Source organism: Melospiza melodia, chromosome 26, assembly GCF_035770615.1.
Source record: "Melospiza melodia melodia isolate bMelMel2 chromosome 26, bMelMel2.pri, whole genome shotgun sequence".
Classification (NCBI taxonomy): Eukaryota; Metazoa; Chordata; class Aves; order Passeriformes; family Passerellidae; genus Melospiza; species Melospiza melodia.
In genome coordinates, this window is record NC_086219.1 from 7,872,431 (window position 1) to 7,899,347 (window position 26,917).

Genomic DNA, 26,917 nt, shown 5'->3' on the forward strand with positions numbered 1-26,917 from the left:
GTGCCAACATCACCACAGAAGATGGAGGCCAAGAAGAAGAAGAAGAAGAACAGGACACGCCCCAATTCCTCCATCTTACTTCTTTAGACCCCCCTGTACAGAAATCCTAAACCCTGTGTCTTACACTCTAATTCACTTATCCCTTCACCATTCACCCAGTGAAATCCTCCCATCCTCATACAGGTGTCGTCTCCCGTGCAGGATCAAAGTCCAGCCACCAGACACTTCTGGCAACATTCCAGGACTCCCGAGCCCCCCAAGGGTGGTCTCGGCCACTCTGCACCTCAGTCCTGAGGTGCTGAGATCCCACATGCCACCATCTCTGCCTGGTGACCCTGAGCAGCTGGTGCAAGATGCTTCTGGAAAGCTCCAATGTGTCTCCCTCTGGTGCTGCTGTGGCTCTGGGCAGCAGGATACAACAGGCACTGCTCACAGTGTGCTCCCAGGCTCCAGGATCCAGCAGGATCACCCCTCTGTGTGTAAATATCGCAGTGGCAGGCTCAACCTTTTGGCATGAGGAAAAGGAAGATAAATGCTACCAGTCCCCTCGGAGCCACAGGAACCCTGCATCTAATTGCACTTCATAATGGATTCAGCAAGCCATTAATTATCAGATTATATTTTAGGAAGCTGCAGATAAAAAAGCTTTATGAAATTTAGTCTCAAAGGAACCGGTGTGCACAATGAAGCTGTTGCATTATGCCAGCACCAGAGAAGCAAACTTTACAGCAGGTACTGAGTGCATTTTACAAGGCAGTGCCCCATGTGCCAGGGGAAGGTTCATGTGCAGTCACAGCAGCTATCCCACACTCCAACACCTTCATTAGTGCCATGCCACAAGGGACACTGGCACACAGGCACAGCTCCTTCCCTTTTTTTCAGAATGTCCCTGGTGAATTAGAGGCAGATCTCAGGGCTGTTTGCTCACAGAAAAGGATGGATATGCCCAGCCATGCCTGGGAGCCTCCTTCCTAATAGACCACAGCAAAAACATGGAAGGGATTAGACCTGTGTGGCACAAGGTGCCATCCAAACAGTGCTGAAGTAATTTAGCACAACTCCCAGGAATTGTCTACTGGAGAAGAGAGGCTCAAAGGTCAGCTCTCCAGCTCTGTTTTCTCTGGAGAAGTTCTCCAGCTGCACAGCAATACAGGTGAGAGAAGAAGGAACAAAGCAGCCCTTACACCTTGCAGAAGATACCTGTGAGCACATCACTGATTCAGCCATAAAAATCTCCAACCTAAATTCTCAGGACAGTTTTTTTTGGTTTCCCTTATCCATAAGCCCAGCTTTGTCCTGTACCAGTCCTCTGCTCTCTGTTCACAGCAGTGGAGCATCGCACTTGATTCCCATCTTTTCCTCTGCTGCCTTATTTCTCATGTGTTGGAGGAGACGAGTGTTCTACCAGTGGCTGACTGCAGGGACACTTCTCAGGCAGTAAATGTCCATGAACCTCCCCTGTCCGTGGTTATGCTGTGCTTGCTGCATGCCTGGGATTGTTTTCCCAAAGAAGCCCCAAATCTCCCAGGTGAAGCAGCACACTGAGGTCCTGAACAAGCCTAGTGGATACCAGGTGCCAGGTGCAGGCAACCTCCCGTGTCCCTCACTTGATTTCTTCACACATCAGAGTGACTGTTATCAAACAAATTCTCCACAGTCACCACCTCAGAGCCAGTTTGTCTCACTTGGGATTTGAGCAACATCACAAGTTTGGCATCATCGAAAGAGTTTATGTGCTCTGCTGCTCCTTGCTCTGATGTCTGAGTCACCTGTGTGGAAGGAAGATGACCCAAGAGTCAGACATGTGCAGTACCACTTTCTCCTGGACCCCTTTGCTGCTCACACCTTTCCCAGCCTCAGCTCAGGTAATAACATTTAGCTTCACACTACGGCCTCTGCAATTACAACAGGCATGAGACTAATAGGGAACATCAAAATACACACATCAAAGATGCAAAAGAAGAAGACAGGAGAGTAATTTAAATATTTCTCTCCACAAATTGCTATAATTTAGCTCCACAAGCAGTCGCAGACAGTAAACATTCTGTGATTATCCACTGGAGGAATGCCATCCCACAGATTCTTGCACACTGGACTCCCTCATCCAAGGAACTCTTCTTGACTGATGGATGAGATATTGAAGAGGATGAGGATGGGTTCAAACCTAGCACTGGGCCTCCAACAAAACAGCTGCAGTGTCACAGGGTATCATCAAGGTGTTAATAACCTCTGAGTAACCAGGCACTTCCACACACACTGCCAATCCTCCTCCTCAGCTCCTTAAAGTCATGACTGAGCAGCTTTCCCTCCAGCAAACCTGCTTCATGCCAGCACAGAAATCCCAGAGTACTGTGGGCTGGGGTTTGCATCATAGACCCCTCTAAGAATGGGAAATCATGGAGCAGAAGGGGCAACAGGGCCCACAGAGTGGATTTGGGAAGAATAAAAGCATAGGAGAGAAGGATGGGTGAACAATGTGACACAGAACACTTCTTATATGCACAATCTGGGCAGTGGTGGCTTGGGAGGAGGTCACCTTGGGATGCTCAGTGCTGAGGTGCCCTCCAGCTTGCCCTGGGAGGGGAAGAGCTCACCCATGAAGGTGCTATCTTCTGTGTGAAGTGCTGGCTGGTGACGTGGCTCTGCAGGGCCCTCATGAAGCAGCACAAGCAGCACAACGGTTGGGAAGCTGTGGGAGAAGCACTGTCCGAGTCTGGCCTGCGACAACCAGGGCCAGCCTGAGAGCACAGGGAGCTGCAATGGGCAGGGCACACATGGCTGACACCCAGGAGGAACTGCATTTCAGTGTCCCTCCTCCTGCCTGCACCACTGGCCCTCAGTTTGCGGCTGCTTGGGTTCATTTTGGCTCCCTGCAGCACCTGCATTAAGAAGCCCAGCTGGTTTACCTGCAACTGTAGCTGACCCTGCTCACAGGAATCCCTTCATCCTGTTCCCTCATACCATCCAGCACTGTTCCTTGCTGGCCTAGCTTGCATCTCCTGATCCAGCTATTCCAAAATCATTTCCCAACTCAGCGGTTCTCCACTTTCAGGGAGAACTTTTTCTAGGTCTTCCTCCTCATTCTCTAGGCTGCTGTTGGCTGTCTCCTGTTGAAAGCGAAGGGAGACGACCCATCTTTGTTGATCAGCACTGACTCCGATTTATTGATCAAATCAGTCACCTTTTATAATAGTGTTCATTAACTTCATGCATATTGCAAAACCCGAGCTCACGACAGGTTACAGAGAAAACTCTAACCCCTCCTTTTGTTTACAATACCCGTGGTTGTTTATTGAAACCAAAATTAGTGTTCTCACTGTGATATGAAAAGTTCTCAAAACCTTCAGTTCTCAAAACCCAGAGCAGCCAAGGACTGTTATGAGAAGACTGTCTAAGAATCCTGCTGTTTATAGAAAAGGTGCCTGAGAACCTAGTTATTTACAAAATCAAGCCTGGAAACTGCTGCTTTACAGCTGCCTTTTACTTTCCCATCAGCTGTATACCTTCATGGCCTCTTTCTTTAAGCCATGCTTGAACCAGGCTCTCCACAGTCTCCTCCAATGTTTCCTGATTTATATTCTCTCCTGCTATCCCATGCTCTGTGGGGACCCACCATTTGTCATAGCCTGGTCTGCCGGTTCACTCTGCCCTTACAGCTTGCAAACTTGCCAAAGCATGGAACTGGATGATTTTTGAAGTCCCTTCACACCCAAACCATTCTACAATTCTATGATTCAAAGGGTCCTTGACATGGTGTCCCCAAGCCCAGGTTTGTCGCTCATCTTTCTAGTGCTACGCTCACTTTTTCTTCAGTCTCCCACTAGCTGTGTAGACAAACCCAGAGCTTGGGGTTCCATCCATCATCTCCTCATGCTGTTGTGTCCTCACCTATACTTAGCTCTCTTCTCTACTGTAACAATCAAATCCATAACTTTCCATGATTCCAGTAGGTCCAAAAGCTTAACATGTCCCAGCCTCACCCAGTGTTTTTCCATTTCATCCTTACTTTCTGTTTCTTCACACTTTTTCCTTACCATGTCCCTCTTCACCCTCCTGTTTACATTTCAGACATCACCGAGAGGAACCATCACTGTTCAACAGGTAACCTGAACAGCAGCAAAGGTGACAGACCTGAGTGCCTGCACTTCACTGAACCTGCATGTGACCGTGGTCACAAGGGTTTGCAGGTGAAGAGAGAGGCAAGAATGTTGATTCCATTATCAGAAAGCTTGATTTATTATTTTATGATATATATATATTACATTATAACTATACTAAAAAGAAATAGAAAAGAAATGGCTTCTTCAGAAGCTGGCTAAGCTAAGAATAGAATAGAAAAGAATGATAACACAGGTCTGTGTCCCAGCAGAGAGCGAGAGCAGCTCTGCCGTGAGTGATCAGTAAATCCAAACATCCACCCGAGACCAATCATGGATCCACCTGCTGCATTCCACAGCAGCAGATAAACATTGTTTACACTTTGTTGCTGAAACTTCTCAGCTCCAGCAGGAAAAATCCTAAGAAAGGATTTTAATGAAAAGATATCTGCAACACCTACAGGAGAGCCAGCATGGGTAACAGCTCCATGCATGATTCACACTCATGGAACTTCACATCTGCAAACAAAGCCAAGAATACAAAAACATGCTCTCAGGGTCTTTTATAGGAGACCTTCTAGACCACAGCTCTCTAGTATTTCATCACCACCACACCTGCACACAGGCATGAGGAGCATCCTCAGAGGAGCAGCGGGGAGCAAGCGAGCTGCAAGATGCTGAGATGCTGAGATGAGATGCTGAGCAAGATGCAAGAGCCAGAAGAGACTACTACAGTTCACAAGAATCTACTGTGACTTCCAGGAAAGCAGCATGTGCAGCCTTGTGCTATCAGAGTTATAACTGCATCAGTCTCTTCTCCCACATAACAAGTGATGGGACAAGAGGAAATAGTCACAAATAGCACCAGGGGAGAATTAGACTCTGTGCTCTTCCACATTTTCATAAATGACTTGGACACAGGACTGGAAGGAATATGAGGCAAGTTCACAGAATATACGAAACCGGGAAGAGCTGTTGCCTCCCTCAAAGGCAGGGAGGCCCTGCAGAGAGACCTCAACAAAACAGAGGATGGGCCATCACCAACCATGTGAAGTTCAACAAGAGAAAGTGCCAGATTCTTTACTGGGGATGGGGCAGCCCTGGGTGTGTGGGTGGAGCAGGCAACAAGAGGCTGGAGAGCAGCTGCAGGAAGGGACCTGGGGTCCTGGTCAGTGGATCTGAGTCAGCAGTGCCCTGGCAGCCAGGAGGGCCACCCGTGTCCTGGGGGACAGCAGGGATGGAGAGCATGGCCAGCCAGGCAAGGGAGGGGATTGTCCTGCTGTGCCCTGCACTGGGGCAGCCTCACCTCGAGTGCTGGAGCAGATTTGGGCACCACAAAGTAAGAAAGATAACTATTAGAGTGTGTCCAAAGGAGGGCCATGGCAATGGTGGAGGGCCTTGAGCAGAAGCTGTGTAAGGAGCTGCTGAGGGCACTTGGTCTGTTCAGCCTGGAGAAGACTGAGGTCAGACCTCATCACATCTACCACTTCCTCATGAATGGAAGAGGAGGGGCAGATATTGATCTCTTCTCTGTGGTGACCAGTGACAGGACTTGAGGGAATGGCTTGAAGCTGTGTCAGGGGAGATTTAGGTTGGATATCAGGAAATAGTCTTTTCACCCAGAAAGTAGTCGGGCACTGGAACAGGCTCCCCAAAGAAGTGGTTCCAGCACCAAACCTGGCAGTGATCACGAAGCATTTGGAAAATACCCTTGGACACTCTTGGAGATGGTGCTGTGCAGGGCCAGGAAACTGGACCCAATGATCCTTGTGGGTCCCTTCCAACTCAGCATATTCTGTGATCAGGGAAAATTTCTTCATGAAAAGTATGGTCTGGCATTGGAACAAACTGCCCAGGGCAATGGTGGAGTCATCATCCCTGGAAGCATTCAAAAATGTGTGGATGTGGCACTTAGGGACAGGGTTTGCTAGTGAACATGGCAGTGTTGGGTTAATGGTTGGACTAGATCCTGGAGAGTTTTTCAACCTAAATGATTCTGTGATTCTCTCTCTCCAAGCAGTCACTATATCACTTACAATGGGTTCTTACCTGTGTGCTCTGCCTTGATGTGCTTTTGGTGAGCAGCAGTGCTGGTGAAGGTTTTGTCACAGCAGCTGCACCGCAGGGAGGAGAACCTGGAGGAGCAGTGATTCTGAGCTGCAAAGACATCAGAGTGGTGGGTCCTGTTGTGATAACATAGTCCTGACAACTGCTGCAACGACCATGGTTACCATCCAAAGCTGTTGGCTTTAAACCGAAAGAAAGCAGGTTTAGATGGAATATTGGGAAGGAATTGTTCCCTGGGATGGTGGTGAGGCCCTGGCACAGGGTGCCCAGAGAACCTGTGACTGCCCCACCCCTGGAAGTGTCCAATACCAGGCGGGATGGGGCTTGGAGCAACCTGGGCTGTGTCCCTGTCCATGGCAGGGAGTGGAACAAGATGAGCTTTAAGGTCCTTTCCAACCCAACCCCTCTGACATTCTATGATTCTGTTGCAGGGACAGAATGACAGTCAGAAGCCATGTAGAAAACAACAGACCAGGGGAGTTGTGCTCAGCAGGTACAAGGCTGGCTTGTCCTCCCACTGGATAAGCACTAACACCTCACTCTGTTTCTCCATTGTCCCTGATGAGCTGAATACAGCTGAATCCCTGATCCTTGTCTCATTCACTGCAGATCTCCTTTTGGTGTGAATTCTTGTTCCCTTGCAGCAATGTGGAGGTCTGCCACAACACTGTGAGCTGCCCCAGGAAGGGCAAAGAGATTTGGTTCCTCACATGCATCCTGCTAAAGCAGCCAGGAACTAGAACAGCTTGGTTATTTTTGGAGACTTTCAAATTTGCCAGTAGCTCTACTTTTCCTTGATGAGCTATGTGGAAAACCAATTAGGGAAGAACTAATCAGAAAGTGGTTGTGCTCAGTGGGGCAGGAAAAATGAGCTGAGCTGTGTTTCTCACATATGGAGCACATGTTTCTCACACGTTTCTCTCACTAAGAGCTGAAGGGAAGAAGAGGACAACATTTCAGACTATTACTTTACTATATTGTCCAAACTTGCATCTAAACACCCATGCTCCCAGCAACCCTACCTGAGGAATGAGCAAACTCTCTTCCAGATGTCACATGCCATGGGGAGCCTCTTCCTCTTCTTTTTCTTCTTGGCCATCCCCACCATCCTGTAGACCTCCAACTGATGTTTCTCCAGCTCATTCTTTGTCGACTTGACCTCGCCACACTCTTTATGCTGGATCTGCTTTTCTCTGGCGACCTGACAGCATTTCATGTGCACCTTCAGGTGGCAGTAGAAGTGAAAGACCTCATCACAATCTTTGCAACAGGCTTTGCAGACAAAACTCTTGGAAGAAGCTTTTTCTTGGGATTCCTTTGCTTCTTTGGCACTGGCACCTCCTGGCTTGTCCTTATCTTTGTCCAGAACTTCAAATTGGGATTCACTGCTCACCTTCTACCTCCTGATCCCAGGTTTCTGCCCTCTTCCCTCAGTCAGGAGACCTATGCAATTATGGTTTTGGTGGTGACCAGTAGGACTGAGTATCTGCCCCTCAGTCTCCCATCTCCCGAATGCTCCTACATAGTTTTCCCTGCTCAGATGCAGCAGACACACATCAGATATGTTGTCCCAGCACAATGGTGACACACAGTTCTGCCCAGAAGTGGTTCTGGCCATGCATGGTTAGAAACATAAAGACTGATCCTTGAATTTCTCCACCACACATGCAAGGGTCTGCATGAGATGCCAAGAACCAGGGCCAGATTCTCCTAAAAGCTTGTTTCTCAAACTCTTGCTTCCAAGCATTTGCCTCCTGCTCAGACACATGAAGTTACAGCCATGTTTGCAGACCTGAGCCTCAGGTATGATACTATCAAAATCTGCCACTAAGAGTAGATATCCAGCCCTTAATTACAAGAAATCTCAGAAACACTTCACAAACACAGTCCCCTTGAAAAGGAACAGATAATCTTGCTACGACCCTTTTGAGTCCTCTGCTCAGGGCCCTGAGGTATTTTAAACCACTCATTATGTTAATTTCTTAGAAAGCACAAATGCCTTCCCGAGTCCCTGTAACACCATCACCTCAAAAACCACAAGCTGGAAAATTCACCCAGGATCTCAATCTACCGAAAAGACCCACAGGAAATCTATGTATGGGAGAAATCAAAATACAAACAGAAACATTTGTCTTCTTTACTATAATGAGAATCCTGAACTGTGTCACCGTGGAAACTGGCACAGACTTCTCCTTTTGCCACTGTACAGGAAAACTCATCCTGTGCTTGAAAAACTTCATCTTTGCCTTCCTCACTGTGGGAAGAGCTCAGCACAGTGTCCCCTCGCACAGCACCACTGCCCCAGATTTCCAACCAAATAAAGACCAGACGATGTGTATCAATGGCCCTGGAAATCTTAAGACACAAGTGGTGATCCATAATCTGCAAACACATCAAGGGAGAACAGCAGCCTGGAAAACTGGTTTCCAGTCTGTCCTGCTCTATCACTCTATCAAAGTCACTTTGACTCATGACCTCTAAGACTTCTTTCCACATCCTTTCAACCAATCCTGTCAGTTTTTCTGACCTAAGTGAAGAATGATTTTTCAATCTACCAGTGAGATGGCAAATGTCTTTTTATTTAAACAAAACCATGTAGAGCAAAAGCCTTTTATATAGAGCTCTTGACACATTTCTGATATTTGAGAGTAAGACCAATCTTGACAAATATGATCTCCTAAATGACTGTAGAGAGCCCTGGAAAGCAGAAGGCTAGGGAGGAGGTTATGGAGCTGGTTGAAAGAGCCAAACCCTGCCCTTGCACGCACCAGCTGCCAAGAATGACAGTGCTCTGACTACAGCAGGGTTCAAAGGAGAAGCCAAGAGATTCCATGTTGTACCTCCACCAAAGAAAGCAATCCATTACTTGCAGTGCTGAGCATGGTTGGATGATGGATGCAGTTTCTTCCACAGGGATGCTCTGTGCCTTCCAAGTGCTTTGGTTAGCCTAACTTAATTACCAGAATTTTTTGGGGTTTTTTTGCAGTAGAGATGCAAAAACTGTTGTTTTCCTGTGGATGTGCAAACAGAATGGATCTCCCATGCAGCACAAACATTCCCAGAAATGTAAGGTCTCCTCAGTTTTATAATAGGAAGCTCACACCTCCCTGACATGAGGCCTGCAGTTATCACTCATATCTCATGCCAAAAGCTACAAGGTCCATAAAGTCACTTGCAATATGTGGGCCTGGTAAGCAGTGATGTCAGAGCTGAGTAGACTGGCCTGGCCTCAAAATTAAGATATGGAAATTCAGTGCAAAGATCTGTAGGATGCCAGAAAGATGCTGGTATCTGACAATCCTCCTCTGGACACTTCATCTAGAATAGATGTTTTTGCCAAGTAAATAACATTTTCCATGCCTTTTGTTTTTGATGATGCTTCTTGCTTGATTTCATCTCAGCCTTGGCTTGAAGCCCTGAGAAGCCACTCAGTGGCAGCAGTCTGCTCTCTTTGATATTGCTGCCAGAGCAGCCACACTGACTCCCCAGGCCCCTCTGCTACACACGCTGAGGTGTCCAGGAGTTCACTCAGGCTGCACATTCACAGACACAGGAATTGTTGGCTCATCTGCTCCAGAGTCATCAGGGCATCAGCCCTGGCCCATCCCATGGACACAAGAGTCAGGGGGAGTGGGACAAGTGCCTGCAGCATCCGAAGGTGACAGAATCAATGGCAGATAAGAAAGAATCACCCTTTCTCTAGAAATCAAAGCCATGACCAGGTGAAAATGCCAGCTGGATTGGTGGCAGCTCTTGCTACAGCTATAAGAGATAATGTAGATCTGAACTGGGAATGAATATTGGATTTGCAGCATAGGACCTCTCTCAGGAGACCACTGAGGCAAGGAATGGGAGTGGAGCATGTGCTGTCATCCTCCAGGCCCTACAACTACATCAGTCATCATGTGTTGAATATAGGTAAAACCTTATAAAATAAGGACTTTGTTACCCTTGCAGAATCATGGCTCAGGTCTGCTACTTTGGCTATGCAGAAGGGGGCTGTGGGAAAGTGACTCAGCTGAATTGGAGGTAGAAAAACAAGCATATAACCATTATGTGCTCACATTGTGGTTTATGGTCGTTGGTTGAATTGTATTTGTTATACTTCAATGGAATGTAACTGATAATGTCCTAACTGTTTAAAAAGGCCTGATTTTTGCAATGAAGCAGCTCTCCTTTGCACCTGCCTGGGGACTCTGCATCATGTTGCTTGTATAATCGAGATCCTTGGTTTCTTCTACCTGTGCCCTGCTCCCAGTCACCCACTCCCACCTTCCACCCCAGCAGCATTTCCTCACTGCTCAAGACCATAGGCAGGCCAACAAGCCCAGGGTTCAGAGGCTGACCTGCCCCCAGCACATGGGGGACAGGCTTTGCCTGTCCCTGCCACACATGAAACGATGGCCAGTGTCAAAGCCATGAGGCTTGTGTTCATTCATAAAGACCAACAGCCTTGACCCAAACTTGCATATGAAGTAATCAAACCTTCTATCCCTAAAAAACCTCGACATATTAACAGCAAACTGCTTTTCCTGTAACTCCCCAGCAATCTGATGGTATTTCCACACTGCTTGTCAGCTAAGCAGCTCTGGCACCATAAGAAAATAGGAATGGATTGGGCCTGTACTTGGCTAAAAACCACACTCAGCACATCCCAGAGGACTCTGCAGTCCAAATAATCTCAATATGCTGGGAAACAGATGAAAATATATGTAAGCAAACAGAATAAGCAAGTCACATTTGCATCCTTTCCAGGAGAATACACACCTGCAATTACCTTCATGACCCTCTGGTACCCTTGTCATTAAAGCACCAAATTCAGTTAAGCATTTTCTTCCAAATGATGGATGCAAAGTTACAATTGGGCTCAGCTGGAAAGCCTCAAACAGCTCAGGGCAGGACTCACATGTGGTTATTGCTCTGCATTTGTTCTGGAGTTAAATTGCTATCTGCATGTGTATTGTCCACAAGTTTGCCAAACTAATATAGCAGGTAACATTGTCCTACTGCTGTCAGACCCTCACAGGGAGGTATTTATCTGTAAAGTGCATACAGAGCAAGACTAAATTGAAACATTCTAAGAAAATTAACTCAGAAAGTAGTCTGGGACTACAAACTGCATTGTTATGGTCATCTTTGCACTAAGTGAGTGTGCTCTGTCATGACCTTTCCTCCACACATCTAATCTGAATCTGCCTTCTGTCAGCTTAAGGCCATTTGGCCTGGTTTTGTCACTGCTTGCCCCTACAAAAAGTCCCTCTCCAGCCTTCCTGTAGGCCCTCATTTTTATAAAACACCCAATAAAATATCCGGCACACTCTCACTTCAGCAAAGGGGCACTTCCAGCTTTGGATGGCTTCCCTGCTTAGGCAGTGACCCTTGATCTCAGGGCACATTGGGACCTGCCCACCCTTTGAGCCTCAAATCATGCCTGCTATGAGAACATGCCATCACACCTCCTTCACTGCTTCCCTGAGCCCTGCCTACCCCAAAGCCAAGCCCTTCAGGTCTTCTCTTTGCTGGATGGCTTGGAGATCAGCTTGCCATGCTGCAGCATCTCAAGGCTGTGTTCTCACTGATAGCCACTGAAGGTGAAAATAAAAAACAAAGGTATTAAGAATACAAACAAGAAGAACCTGAAGCTGAGCTGTTAACAGAAGTGACTTCTTCATGGCACAGAAAACACCAAACTACCACATTCAAGCTCTGGTTGTACTAATTGCAGCACTGACATCCAGCATGAGGTCCTTGCAGACCTCCCTTCTCACTGCTTGTCCAACTTCGGGCAATTCCAGCTTCTGCAAAGAACAGGCATTCCTAGGCACAATTTGCCTCATCTCAGGACATGAAAATTGCCTGAATGCACCAGGGATCAGAGGCACTGGTTTTGCCAGTCAGAATACAGAGGGGATGGGGGAGATCAGATGGAGGCACCTGGCTGCAGGTGAACCCCAGCTCTGTGCCCATAGGGCCAGCACACAAAGTCAGGCACCACAAAGCTGACTACTCCTCCCACTTGTGTAAGAGTTTGACAACAATTTAGAGGTACAAGCACGGTTTAGGTTTTAAAGCAGGAAAACTGAAAGCCAAGGCTATGGAGAGGAGAGGATGGTGGCTGCACAGAGACCTCTGATGAGCCCTGGGCTCTCAGACTGATGTGCCTCCAGCTGACTGTTACCACAGAATGGTGGCCAGCTCTCAAAGGTCTGCTCATTATAAAACCTGCATGCACAGAGCCACAAGCAAAGCAGCTGTGTTTTCCAAAGTGCGTTTCCAGCTATAACTGTTTCACCAGGGACATGGGTGTTGAGAGCCACTGGAAGAAAAGAGGTTACTGGCCAGGGAGGGATGAGGAGTTAGAAAGCAGCTGCTGCCAGCAGCAGGAGAAACTCAGGGAAAGAGTAGGAGGACACTTGTGAGGAAGAAAAATTCTGAGCTGGGTTGTTTCTAGATATCCTTGATGAACAGTTTTGGGGATGCAGATTCCTGCACAGTCATCAGCAGCTGCCAAACAGCAGAGACAGACAAGGACTGCTGCTCCAGCACTGCCAACACAAGGCAGATGAAACCACTGCCTCCTACTCACAACCTGCTCCATCACCTTGGAGAGACCCTCAGGGAGGCACTAACAGGGACCCCTTCCACCTGCCTCCTGCATCACACTCAGACACAGAACCCCCTAGAAGTATAGAATATTCTGACTTGAAAGGAACAAGGGCATGACTGAGCCTCACCCAGACCCAGCCTGTCCTTGGTCCTACCTGCTGCAGACTTGGCTCACAGTGCAGCTGAAGTGGGGATCACTTAGAACCTAAACACATCAGCCATTCCCTCAGCTTGCTGTGAACAAACATCTCTCCTCAGGGCTCAAATCAGCCACTCTTAGTTGCTAATCTTCAGCTTCATATACATTAGCCTGCCCCACTCCCACTACAGAATACTAAGGAATCATTAAACCAAGTCCTGCTGGAAGACTGCCCGAAACCCAGAATGGCAGGTAGTAAATCAAGTCCTTAGGAATTCCAGTATTTCCCCCCAGATGGGGATGAAAACTCTGTATCTGCTTGCACAGGTGTAGGAGCCTGTTCGTATCTCTCTCTGCAGGAGCCAGGCTCCATGCAGCAGAGATGTCCTGCAGCAGCACCTGGGTGTCTGTCAGGAGCTCCACAAAGTTCTCTCGGTATTGTCACAACAGTTTGGCCCTATAATCCTCTGGGCTCCATTTGCCTGAATTCAATGAGTGGAAAAACAAACAGCTCAGCTTGCAGCATCATCCCAAAGGGCTTCAAAGGCAGGGGAGACAGGAAAGGCCCAGGCACTCAGTCCTCCCCAGGTCACTAATGCTCAAGACCTTATGCTCAGCACACTCAGATTCACATTCCAGCAGAGGATGAACATGACAAATCAGAACTTCTCCAATGCAGAGACAATACAGACTATCTTCTACACTCATGTGCAAACAGAAATTTGGGTGCAAAGAAATGCATCTTTGGCACCCAAATGTCTCCTGAGTATCAGTCCCAGTCTGAGCCCAGAGGAAGAAAATCTCAGTGTTTAGCAGATGAACATGGGGCCTTGTCTGTGAAGGCAATGCTGTCAACACCTCAAGATGTTTTCAAGCCTCTTCTGATACCCTGGAATCACAAAGACCCCATTACTGACTCTTAACTAGAGCTTCATTGTGAGCGGTCTGTAAGTCAGTGTTTGATCCACTCCACCAAGAAGGAGCTTGGAAATGCCCTGGTTCATGTCCCTCTCATGCCCTTGTTTGACTATGAAACACACCAACATTTCACACTCAGGTGGTCCAAGGTAATCAAGAACTCAGTGAACTGAGTTGCACTTGGTGAAAATGTTAAAGGCACACAAACCAGACTTGCAATTGCAGAGCAGCTGTAGCACCTTCTTCTCCTTCTGACATAAAAAAAAAATGTAACTTTACCCTCATTCCTTTCTCCTGTCTAATTCTAAGCTGGATCTGCTGAGTTTGCCTTGATGAATCAGAAAAATGATGACTCCAGAGTAAAACCCCAACCCTTTAAAGACACCCCAGCATCAGGACATGATAGACTAAGTCAGGAATAGGAACAGTGTTTATTCAGGATAATGAAGAGACTTGGGCAAAATCTACTGTGTCCCAAAAGTAATCTAGGATTGTACTTGTCACTTGATAAATAAAACTGGAAATTGGCAAATATATTAATCTGAAAAGGATTTTTTCACCCCCACTGCAGTTACTATGTGGAAGAAGAGGCAGAGTTATACTTCAGTGGGAGAAATCAAACCCAAAACCTGCAGTTCATCCCAGACATCCATGCATGATTTTTGTGCTTGTGTCTTTTAATCATTCTGGTTCAGTATCAATAAGAACAATCCATCATTCCCACAGCACTACCTGGTAGAAAAGCAGGAAGCACAGCTTGGGAAAAAAAGGTAAAATCTCTGGGACCCAGAAAATACACAGTGCTGTGTAAGAAGAGAAAACTCTCTGGGATAGGAAGGAAGCAACAGCAACAGCTGGGGGGATATGCAGTGGAAGATTCTGAGCTACTGTGAACAGCTCCCTGAAAAAAGACTTCTTGGAGACATCAATCTGATCCCCAGGAAAGCAAAGGGAAATTCACAGATGCAGTATTTTCCTTCTGCTCCCATCAGAATGTTTCTGATTTTATGACATAAAATTGAGTTGTTATGAATGCACTCACTGCTCTGCCACCATGCCAGGGTGATCTTGAGAACCAGCACATGCCATGTGCCACAGTGCAGGACCTCCTGCTCCCTATTAGCTGTACAGCATGGGACACCAAAGGTGCCACCAGTTAATTCATCAGTTGCCAGCAGACTCAAATCATCCCCTCCCTCTTCATTTTCATCATAAGAAATATCTGTGCTTCTGTTTGTTCAAGCTGCAATTTGAGGAAATTCAGTTCTGTGTAATTAAGTAATGCCCCTCCTTGGAATGGGTATTACCATGAGATAATTAACCATGCTGGGAATCTGGTGTTTTGAGAAAGCAGTCGTGCTTAACAAATGACAAAGCCAAGCGCCTGTTGGGAATGTTTGCTACAGAGGAAATTATCAGCACTATGACTGCAGTTTTGCTTTCTATTAATTCTTCATTTACATTTCACTGCATGTTAATTTAGTTTTAAATTTTATATGACTTCAGAGTCTCTCGATTTGAATTGTTCAGAGTGTGCCTAAACCCACCTAAACTTGGAAGGTTGTCCCACCAGGCAAAAGATGGGGGCTCCTGAATCCCTGAACCATCACAGGCAGGCAGCAAATGATAAATTCCCACCAAAATGAGTAAGAGGAGTGGCCTGGCCACCCAACAGAATGATGTATGATGGGGACACTAAGTGTAGGATTCCCATCAGCACACTCTGCACCACACAGCAGACCACGAGTCAGTGACCAACATAAGCAGAAATGCTACCTGGATCAAGGAAAGAAGCACAGCCCAAATAAATTTCCCCCCCCCCCCATCTTCCCCAATCACATGGAATTCCAAGTAAGACACTGTATTTAATGTCAAGACATCTCCAGCTTAAGGGAAATTTTAGGTATTTGTTTTCAAAGGCAGTCACTACCATAGAGTAAAGTCACCAATGGAAGTTTAGTTTGCTCATACCTTTACCATCAGAGATGTTTGCTCTTGCCACCAAGTTGTCCGGCAGAAGCTGGAGTCCAGGGAAGGATGCTTTCACAGCCTCCAGAAGTTTCCCCTTTCAGGTTTTTCTCTTCATCCACCTTCCTGATCAGATTGTCCGTGGCTTCCCTCTGAGAGCTGCCTTCACAGCAATCCAAAGCTACCTGTAACAAAAGAAACAGCCACAAAACTGTGACAACTTCCTACAACCTTCTGGATCTGGACAGAGCTCAGAAAAACAGCAACAGTACCACAAAACTGCACTACATCCCTACCCACTGCTTACACAATTTAACTGAAATGGGTTATAGGGGGCAGTTACAGGAACACCCAAACGTGGCCGAGGTGTAACAGATATGTCACCTTGAAAACAAACCTGGTGGGATCTTCCACCAAGTCCAGCTCTTGGAAGTGGCTGACGAGCAAAAAAACTACTTCTTAAAAAAAAACAAAAGTAGACCTAAAGAGGGTGTTCAAAGCAACATTTCATGTAATATTTTTAGTGAGTACTTTTTAAAACTGTCAGTCTCGTTTCGCTTGTCTCCGCAATTTTTCTGCTTGCCATCAAAAAATTGATGGCCAGAAGAAAATACTCTGATTATTTAAATAAGCAGCTAGCTATTAACTGAATTATTATTTCTGTGACAAGGCCATGTGAAACATCTCTTACGTGAGATGCAACCGCGGTAGTTTGGAAAAGCTCTAGGATGCCAGCAAAATACCTCTAAGGCTCCTACGAGGGAGAGGCACTTGGCAAATACAAGTGACCTCCTTTCCACCAGCACTGTGCTCCTGAGCAGAACCTTTGCAGGGCACCAGCCCAGCTCCCTGATGTCAATAAGCACTACAGAGTCCTATCAATTAAATTATAAAATTATTAATATCTGTCCTAAAACATTTTTGCTCCCTTTTCCCTGGTCGGTAAGATCTTCCACAGCCTCACTCCCCCACCGATTTTTCTAATTTTCAGCTGAAATTTATTCATGGCCAGTGTTTGTCTGTTTGTTCATGTGCCAATACTATCTTTTAGTTTTAAAAGCCTTTTAAACTCTCTGAGGTGTTTACCCTACCCTTCCTCTTTGATTTCATTATAAGAGCATGATCATATTCCCTCTCAGTCTTCATTCCCCTTATCTAAATTAGGCAAGTCCTCTTATAAAACAGCTTCTACACTCCCCTAGCCTTCCCACTGCATATCTGTCAAGTTCCAGTATGAATTCACCTTTTTTGAACCAGACTGGAAGAGAAATTCTGGATGGGGTCTTTACTCTTAGTTCTCATTACCGCACCCAATGCCCACCCTTCCCTTCATACTGCCACATCAGTCAGTTCCCAGTACTCAGTTCTCCCACCACAGAACTGGAGAACTGAATTCATGGAATATAGAACCATAGAATCATTTAGGCTGGAAAAGCCCTCTAGGGTCATCAAGATCACCCATCAACTAGCACCACCACCATGTTCACCACTAACCCATGTCCTCAAGTACCACATCCACATATCTTTTAAACTTCTCCAGGGATGATGACTCCACCATCCCTGCCTTGGGCAGCCTATGCCAGCGCTTAATAACCTTCACAGTGAAGAAATTTTTCCTAATATCCAATGTAAACCTCTTCTGGCACAACTTGAGGCTGTTTCATCTTATCCTGTTACTTTTTACATAGGAGAAAAAACCAACTCACACCTGGCTTGGACCTCCTTTCAGGGAGCTATAGAGAGTGAAAGGTCCCTCCTGAGCCTCCTTTTCTCCAGGCTTAGTTGCCCCAGCTCACTCAGCCACTCCTTGTGCTCCTTCTCTGGACACTTCAGCTCTTCAGTGATTTTTTTGTCATAAGGTGCTCAAAACTGAACACAGTTCATTCTTCTCTCTCTTGCAGATCCTCCTCTGTGTGGACAAAAGATTTTGATTGTGCTCATCATCAAGATTTGCTAAACATGCCTTGGTGTTTTTGTGTCCATAACATCATAATGTTAATATGAAGGAAATAATAATATTAATTAATATTAAGTAAGTACCAAGAATCCCACTAGTGACCTTGCTACAAGTTGTGAGTCCTGCCTTCAACACAATCTGTGGTTGTCTCCCAAAGAAATGCATCCTTTTTAGTATCCCTGTTTCTGCTAGTTTAACAACTTCCTTACATGAAATTCAAATGCTTTGCTCTAGATCTAGACCAAGGCAGGAAAAAAAACCCCATTTTTATCTCATGAAATAAAGAACCCAGGTCAAGCAGAAGCAATTTAGTTAACACCTGAGAGGGACCAATCTGATTTTTACTTATGCCGCAACATATATTATGTTCTTATAGGGGCTGTACATGTGCTAGCAACCCTGACCCCAGGAAGGCTTCGCCTGGCAGCCAATCAAGGCAGAGAAAGCCTCCACGGTAGGGCTGTGAATCACACACACACACACAGACACAGACAGACAGACACACACACACAGACACACACACACACAGACACAGACAGACACACACACACACACACACACACAGACAGACAGACAGACACACACACACAGACACACCCACACAGACACAGACAGACAGACACACACAGACACACACACCCACACAGACACAGACAGACAGACACACACACACACACAGACACACCCACACAGACACAGACAGACAGACACACACACAGACACACACACCCACACAGACACAGACAGACACACACACACACAGACACACACACACAGACACACAGACACACACAGACACACCCACAACCACACACACCCATCCACACACACCCACACATACACATAAACATCCACACGCACACCCCCACCCACCCACCCCATACACGCACACAGACACACCCACAACCACACAGACACACACATGCACATACACACACACACACACACGCACACCCACACACATGCACAGATACACTCCCACACACACCCATACACAGGCCAACAGAAACACGCGCACCCGCACCCACACGCACACACACGCACACATACACACACCCACAGACACACCCACACGCGCACACGCACACACACACCCACACACAGACCCACACACACCCTCCGCCATTTTGCCAGTGAGGCAAATGCCCGGGTGCCAGCGACGAATGCCCAGGAAATGAGACCGTGGGAGGAACGTTAGCACACGAAAGCAGCTAAATGCAGCACAACAGGCCCTCCCCCAGACACAACTGGAGATGCTCTCCAGATATTCAGCCCCCATTTGCTTTGGGTGCCTTGGAGGGAGGGGGGTTTGCCTGTACGGTCTGCTCAGCCCTTCTCCCTCCTTCTGGCCTTTTCCTCCCTGCGGTCCTGATTCCCTGCTTCACCGTTCCCGAAAAACCAGCTCGCCATCGCGACGACCTGGTGCTCTGCTGCCTCCCCAGTGAAGCAGGCGCTGCTGCAGCCAGCCGGCCTTCATGCTTCCCAGGCACGGCCGCCGCCAGCCTGACCAGCCGCGCCCGCAGCCCCAGATTGCCTGCCGCTGTGTTTGGGGCGCTGCCGCCGCACAGACCTGCCCTGCAGCGCCAGCCCGGCTGTACTTGTGGCCGGTGCCCGGCCTGGCGCCGCCGCACAGACCTGCCCTGCAGCGCCAGCCCGGCTGTGCTAGTGCCCGGTGCCCGGCCTGGCGCCTGCACTCGGCCGCAACCATCGCCCACAGCCGCCGCGCCCCGACCCCCAACACCCGCGGCTGCTCCAGGGCCGCGCCCGTGGCCGCGGCAGCCCGCTCTCCCCGAGGGAAGGAACACGCAGTCTGCTACTGTTTGGAAATCGTGCCTGGCCCACCAGAGGAGCTGCGGAGACGCAACGCGGTTCACAGCACACACGCTCTGCCTGCTAAGCTGATGCCGACAGACCACCTGGGTTCTTGTGGTAATGCTGTCCCTGTCTTCTGTTTCTTTCTCCTTCTCTCTTTTCCTCTCTCTGCTGCTTTTCCTATCCCCCTCAGTAGGAACACTTAACCTTTTTTATCAATAAACAGTTCTCAGATATACTGTTGCATTTGTACTTTATTTTAGTCCAAGAAATCTATCAGAAGAATCCTCCCACTTTTATAGCAGAACAGGACTATATCCTTTACTGCATTTTCTCCCCTTTTTTTTTTTTTTTTTTCTTTTTTTTCCTTACAAGTTTCACCTACATGTGCACTCCTGCCTGTCCCAAAGAGCTCAGATCACTGCCTTTCTCTCCAAAATGTCTGGTCCTGCTCATCAACTGTTGGGACCACTCTGAGCTTGGAGAACAATAAGAAGCCTTCTGTCACTTGCATAGCACAGGTGTCAGTTCTTCCCATCTGTTCACAGAATCACAGAATAGTTATTGTTGGAAGTGACCTCTGGAGATCATTTAGTTCAATGCCCCTGTCATGGCAGGATCACCCACAGTAGGTGACACAGGAACTCGTCCAGGGGGATTTGGACTGTCTCCAGAGAGAGGGAGACTCCACACCCTCCCTGGGCAGCCAGTTCCAGTTGTCTGCCACCCTCAATGAAAAGTTCTTCCTCATGTTGAGGTAGAGCTTCTTATGTTTTATTTTCTGGCCATTGCTACTTGCTCTGTCACTGGGCAGCACTGAACAGTCTGGCATCATCCTCTTGGCATCTTCCTTTGAGATATTTGTATGCATTAATGATTCATTCTCAGTCTTCTCCAGACTATCCAGGTCCAGCTCCTACAGTCTCTCCTCAAAAGAGAAATGCTGCAGGCCATTCATCACCTTTGTAGCTTCTGCTGGACCCTCTCCAGTAGCCTTCGTCCTTCTTGGGCAGAACCAGACACAGCATTCCAGGTGCTCCTCACCAGGGACAAGTGGAAGGGCAGGATGACCTCCCTTGACCTGGTCACAGTCTTCCCAGTGCCCCCCAGGATCCAACTGACCCTCCTGGCTGAGAGGACACACTGCCAGCTCATGTTCAGCTTGTCACGCACCAAGATCCCAGGGCCTTTTCAGCAGAGATGCTCTCCAGTTGTTCAGCTCCCAAGCTGTTCTGGTACTAGGGATTGTCCCTCCCCAGGTGCCGGACGCTACACTGCCCTTACTGAACCTCGTTCAGTTTCTCTCCACACAGTTCTCCAGCCTATTAAGGTCCTGCCAAATGGCAGCTCAGCCTTCAGGTATATCAGTCACTCCCTCCAGTTCTGTATCATCACCACACCTGCTCAGGCTATCCCTTCATCCAGGGCATTGATAAATAAGTTGAATAAGTATTGATCCCTGGGGAATGCCACTCACTAGAGACCCCCAGCTGGATTCTATTCCACTGTTCACAACTCTCTGCCATTCAGCCAGTTCTTGATCCATCTCACAGTCCATTTACCTAACCCACATTGCCTGAGCATACCTATGAGGATGTTGTAGTATCAAAAGCCTTGATGAAGCTGAGGTAGACACCATCCACTGTTCTCCCCTCGTCAACCCATCCTGCCTTGCCATCATAGAAGGCTTTCAGATTGGTCCTAATGGATTGTTGAGGGATGTCATTTGAGTTGTGATTTTCCTTTACCTGCAGGAAATTTGTATTTCTGTGTTTCTCCTAGATCAGACTCCAAGCTAAACCATGAATTTCCAAGGTCATCTCCTCTCTTTATTTTTTTCTTGGTCAGACAATATCTGCTGTGATGTCCAGCAGCCTGATGTGCCACAAGCTTCTCTACAGCTCCACAGTACATTTGTTTGCCTGTCAGACATTTCAGCCATTCCCTGAACTTCCTAAAGCTCTTCCTCAAGTTATTCACTCACTCAGGTATATAACCTCTCATATAAGATCTTCTCTCTCATTCAGGATGCAAACTTCAGACAGTTCCCCTACCTTAAACATAAAAGAAACTAATCCAACAGCTCCTCCTGCGCTCTAATGAGCACCTGAACTCCTTAATTAGTTTCTCTCTTTTCTAAAGATCTGTCCTTTTATAGACCAAACTCTGCTAGTGAACCTGCTGATGTATTTTCCTCTTTAATTCACACTGACCTGCCTCTAGATCCCTTAGTCTGAAGTCCTCTTCTGAGAAAAGAAGAGGTACAAGAGCAGCATCCTTCAGGGAGCTCCTGCAGTAACCTACCACTGCTCCCAAGCAGAAGAAATGTCCCTGGCAGCGGGCGATGCAGCAGTGACATTTTAAGACTTATTTTGACACCACCAGGTGAGACAATTAGAAAACAGCTCCCAATTCTGCTTGCAGTAGGATTTTTCCATTCCCAGTGTAACTAGTTAAAATTCCTGCAGCGGCCAACAACCTGCTTGCACTATCCCTAATACCTGTCTGAGCTCTGAAGCAGCTTGGTTTGAGCATCAAGGTCTGCAGGCACTGGAGTCAAAAGGGAGAGAAACCACATAGCTCAGAATACCCAGGTGCCTTCTAGAAGACAGCCTAAACAGAAGGAAAAGGCTGATGTTTCTACTACCTACTCTGATTTTCTGGGTTCAGTGCTGTATTGTGGAATGATCACTGAATTCTGAAACAAACTAAGTGGTGGGGTGCACCATGCAGGAGAAGTTACCCACTCTGTATCCGCTTCATTTCTCTTAAAAGTGATAACCTGTATCCAAATCCTCTGTCCTTTCCCAATTACAGAAACACCAAAAAAGCCACAGAAGTTAAGCACTCAAAAAAGAGAAAGGCTAAATTCAAAAGTTATCCAGAAAAAAACAGAGATTTACAAAGATGCTTCACAAAATATCATGTACTGGTTTTCCAGCAAAGAAAATCAAACTTGCTCCATTGCACAGCTCGGACCAGGTACAGAAAGAACCCTGTTGCTATGAAAAAGGCTGTTCCATGAGAAACTCTACTTGTCTTGCTGAATAAGTGTGTAGCTAATGACACAGTGATAGTGAGAAGAAAAAGGAAAGCCTCATCTTTATGAACCTCTGGAGAACTAGACCCCATCCCTGCCAGCCCAGAGCTCCAGTGCAACACTGGATGAACCAGATAAGACAAAACCTTCAGAGGTGGCTGCTAATTCCATGTTTGCTTTCCCAGTCCTACATCTGAGACACTGGGGATTCCACTTGCATACATGCCATGGGCCCATTATTTTTTATCAGTTTAACTTCTGGAATAATTAAACACTTTCCCACTTGTCTGGGGAAGAAGGGGTGGAATTAAACAAATAAACCCCCCAAGGTCAGTCCACGCTTGGCAATTTCTGCCTTGTTTTCTTGTGCTGCAGCAGGACGGAGCTCTGCCCACAGCCTCACTGGAGTGCTTCCCAAACAGATCTGTCATTTCATGGAAACTGTGGGCTGAAACAAGAGCATGAAGGGATCCCATAGAGAGGAGCAGGATTTCATATTCGGAGCAGGGTTTGGGTGCTCTGTAGCAAACGGAGCAGACAGTGACTGGTGAGAAGGAAAAGAAACACTGCTGCTCCCCCAAACGAAGCAGGAGCTCAGCAGTACATGATGATGCAGTTACAGGCTGTATCCTGTTCCCAAGAAGCAGAATTATGATTGCAGAATGGTTTTGGTTTACTATTGGGGTGTTGTGTTTGGTTTTTTCAATGTGAAGGGAGAAAAAGAATTGCTGAATTTTAACCACCTAATTCTATGAAGACAAAGAGAAGTGAGCAGGGAAAAAGTGAAGCCTTTAAAAGAAAGGCTGCACTCCAACAGGAACAGGCATATACGAAGATCCTAATCTCCCACTGCCGATGAAGCTTCAGCTCCAGGCCCCCAACACGGGTCTCTGCTGACAGTCACAATGCCCCCAGCAGATGCCTGTTGTGGTGTGCTGTAATGTCCCATTTTGGCCTTCCAGGTCACTTCCCCAGGTGTGCCTATGCCTCTCTCCCTTCCCCCTTGCCCCCAGGCTGAGTGAGTCCTGTCAATCAGGCTGAACATTCCAGCAAGGCGTCGTGTGGTTGGTCAAGTTCAAAGGATGCCCCTGTGTCCAGAGGTCATTGGCCTGTCTGGGTGTCATCTTCCCCTGAGACCCTGCCCCTCTCACCTGGTTGGTGCTCACCTGTACCTCCCCTCCCCCTGTCCCTGAGCTTAAAAGGTGATCAGAGCATGCGGCCGGGATTCTGTTGGAGCAGTTGCTCATGTTCAGACCTCTGTAACCATGGAATAAACCTCTGGACATTAAACCCTCCAGCAGAATCCTCTCCTTTTTCTCTTCACCATCGCCTGAAGCCATTCCTCCTGAGGTAAACGGGGTTCCTAACAAGCCTGGACTTGTTCAGTGCCCAGCTGCAACCACCAGCAAGCCAAGGTATCTCTGGGGTGATACACCGCAGTTGCTGCCTTTGGCCCAGCAGCGAGGGTCAGACTGGCCCAGGCACAATCTAACTGGGAATATTGGGAGCCTTTTTCCAATAGATGCCAACTCCTTTGCTATACTTACACCCTGCTCTCTCTTCTAACATCTCCATTCCAGACTCAGCTGTGTGCTTTCAGAGGCAAAAGTTCATCAGACACCGGTCACATCCCAGTCACACCAGTCATACCCCAGCACACAAAGATAGGACAGGTGCCTCTGTTGGCAATACCTTTTTAGGTGCCCTATTCCAATCTGTGCCTGTTCTCAGGGATTCTCCATGCTGGATGTAGTGAGGGACCATGAGACCTTAATTGAGGGGCTTATGACCTGGGCCGAAGTTCTCAGCCCACCTGTTGTGGCTCTGGTCAGGCTTACTCAGACAGAAAGCAGAGATCATTCATGCCACTGAGCACAAGTTTCCACTTACTATAATCCTGTGTCAGGGGAGCTGAATGATGTGACAAACTAGGACAGGAGGTCAAGCTGCATCCTGATCACAGCTTGTGAGGGCAACCTGTAATTTCCAGCTGCACAGGGTACAGCTAGCTCCCCTCAAATACAAAGGAGAACAGGTTATAAACAGCATTTTGTCCTTTATGACTTCTGGAAATCAGCATACAGAGTGCAGTTGCTTACAGAAAAGGAAAGCAACAGTACTCCCCACCAACTGCTGCCTGCAACACATAAGAAATAAAACCAAATTATTTAGTAGATGCACCAGTAGATGTTACAGGCAACTGTGTGGTAAGAGTTGCAAAAATGACAGAAAGCTGGGAGACAGCTGAAAGGGAAGCTGATGACCAGGAACTGACAAGTAGGTAGCAGAGAGGTGGTTAGTGGTTCTGGTCAAACTCCCCTATAGACCCTTGTCCTGGCTCCCAAAAAGGCTTTTTCAGGGTATGAGGAGTACTAGGTACCTCCTCTGGCCCTGGCTCCCCTTGCAGGGGTAGTCTGACACTCATCCTGCTCTCCAGGTTGCCTTCACCGCTCAGTTGTCACTATTCCCACAGTCCAGCACAGAAGGACCTGAGAACACACACGTGCAGTCCATGCTGTGCAGAAGGCAGGGAGAAGTGCCAGGTGAGGCTTGCCCATCATCTGGTAAACTATGTGTATGATGCTACCTTGAAGACACACACAGCCCACCCTGTCCACACAGTTTGCCTATTTCAGATTTTTTTACCTGCTTCTCTGAGGCAGTCAGGAATCCTCTTCTACTGTCTCCAAAACTCTCTGATGGGGCTCAGCTGTGCCACGCTCCAGATCAGCTCCTCCCTGCAGCATAGCAAGCGAGCGGTCAGTGTCTCTTCATCAGCTATGCTCTCTGGGGGGAAAAAAGATTCAGAAACACAAGAAATAAGTCTGTCTGAAGAAACTGACAGGTTCCTGAAGCAAGGGAGACTTTCTGAAAGATCTAAGTGAATAGCAAAGCTCATCCCAAGCACAAGCAGCAGAGGAAAATCACTTTACTATTCTCTTTAAACTCTGTGAAAGGAAAATGTCTCATTTATCTAACAGAGCACAAAGCCATAAAGCAAGCTGAAAGTTAACACCAGGTTTGCAAGGCCACTGTTTTGTGTCAAACTCGAGTAAAAAAGAAGTTTCCAACCCCAAGCCTCAGCTGTACTCACACTGGCTGCCAGCCATTGATCCAGCCCTCCAGGCAGCAATAGGGAGAGCCCTGCGCAGCTACACCTCCTGCTACAGGCAGAAATGCTCCAGGATCTTGGCCAGCACATAATAAACCTCCCACATCCAGATACAGGGTTTCTCTGTAATGTTACCTCCTCACTTTCACAATTTCCTACCTGCTTGGGTGTTACCTGCACCCAGTTTCCTACCTGCTTACTGTGGGGCTTCTGCACTGCCCTGTTCCCTCTCCAGCAAAGCCACCCTCAGCTCAGGATTTGTATCTTGAAGCAGCTTCAGAAAAGACAAAAGGGTCTGAGTGTCCAGGGGCTGAGCATCCCAAGTGTCACTATCCTGGGTGTAAGCATCCTTAACTTTGCCCAGCAGCTTCCTGAACACTGAATGATCCTCTGCCTTGGCCAGAGCAGCCAGAGCCTATAGCAGAACAGAAATGCAGGAAGATTTAGAGAGCAGAGTCAACTGCCCTATACAGACAGACACAACAGGCAGAACCCTGGAGTTTAGGTCAGGGGACAAAAAATTAAACAGAACAAAAAATAACCACACACACATACCACTGAATGCAAACTCTGGCCTGTGGCCACTCACCTTGGGAAGCAGGGCAACAAGCCCTGCTGCCAGCCCTTATCCATATAGCAAATCCCATAAACCGGAGCTGGTTCCAGCCCCAAACGTTTCTTCATGTCCAACTAGCCAAAGACCACTAAGTGTAAAAGACCTGATAAAGCATGAATTTAACACTGCTACTTTGGAAGGCAAAGCTAGGACAGAAAGCAGAGGCCATTTAAAGCAGAACTTTCAGGAATCTCCATTCTCGAGCACAATGGAATTCTGTCTCCTAGAGAAAACTCTGGAGAGGCACATAAACTCTGAGTGCTGTGGGCTCTCAGCACACCTGGCAATCAAACCCAGAGCTCCAAAATCTACTTCAGTGACCTGAAACAGCAATCAGAGGCAGACGTGCTTGTACAGCTACGGAAATAAAAGGCAAAGAAATAAGCTGGAACTCTTACTCCCATTTCCCCAGAGTCCTTTAATGCTGTAAATATTGCCCCTGAAGACTCATGCTGCCCAGCTCTCCAGGAGAGATGCCAGCCTTTCGGAGCAGGCAGCCTTTATTGGAGACTCCAGGGATTCGATAAAGGTACCTTTGAAGTGGGAAGTTCAGCTCCGCTCCAGGGAGAATGGCCATTTTCTGCT

General features: G+C 47.5%; 1 protein-coding gene across 1 annotated transcript in view; it reads right to left on the reverse strand.

The window, feature by feature from the left end:
• The window catches only part of ZBTB40 (zinc finger and BTB domain containing 40), a 39,662-nt gene that overhangs the window by 7,076 nt on the left and 5,669 nt on the right, over positions 1-26,917 (reverse strand). The window contains 6 exon segments of the mRNA XM_063177150.1: positions 6,147-6,254; positions 7,187-7,212; positions 7,214-7,386; positions 15,799-15,980; positions 17,504-17,704; positions 25,251-25,391. Coding sequence (XP_063033220.1) covers positions 6,147-6,254; positions 7,187-7,212; positions 7,214-7,386; positions 15,799-15,807 — 316 coding nt within the window. The 5' untranslated portion in view covers positions 15,808-15,980; positions 17,504-17,704; positions 25,251-25,391.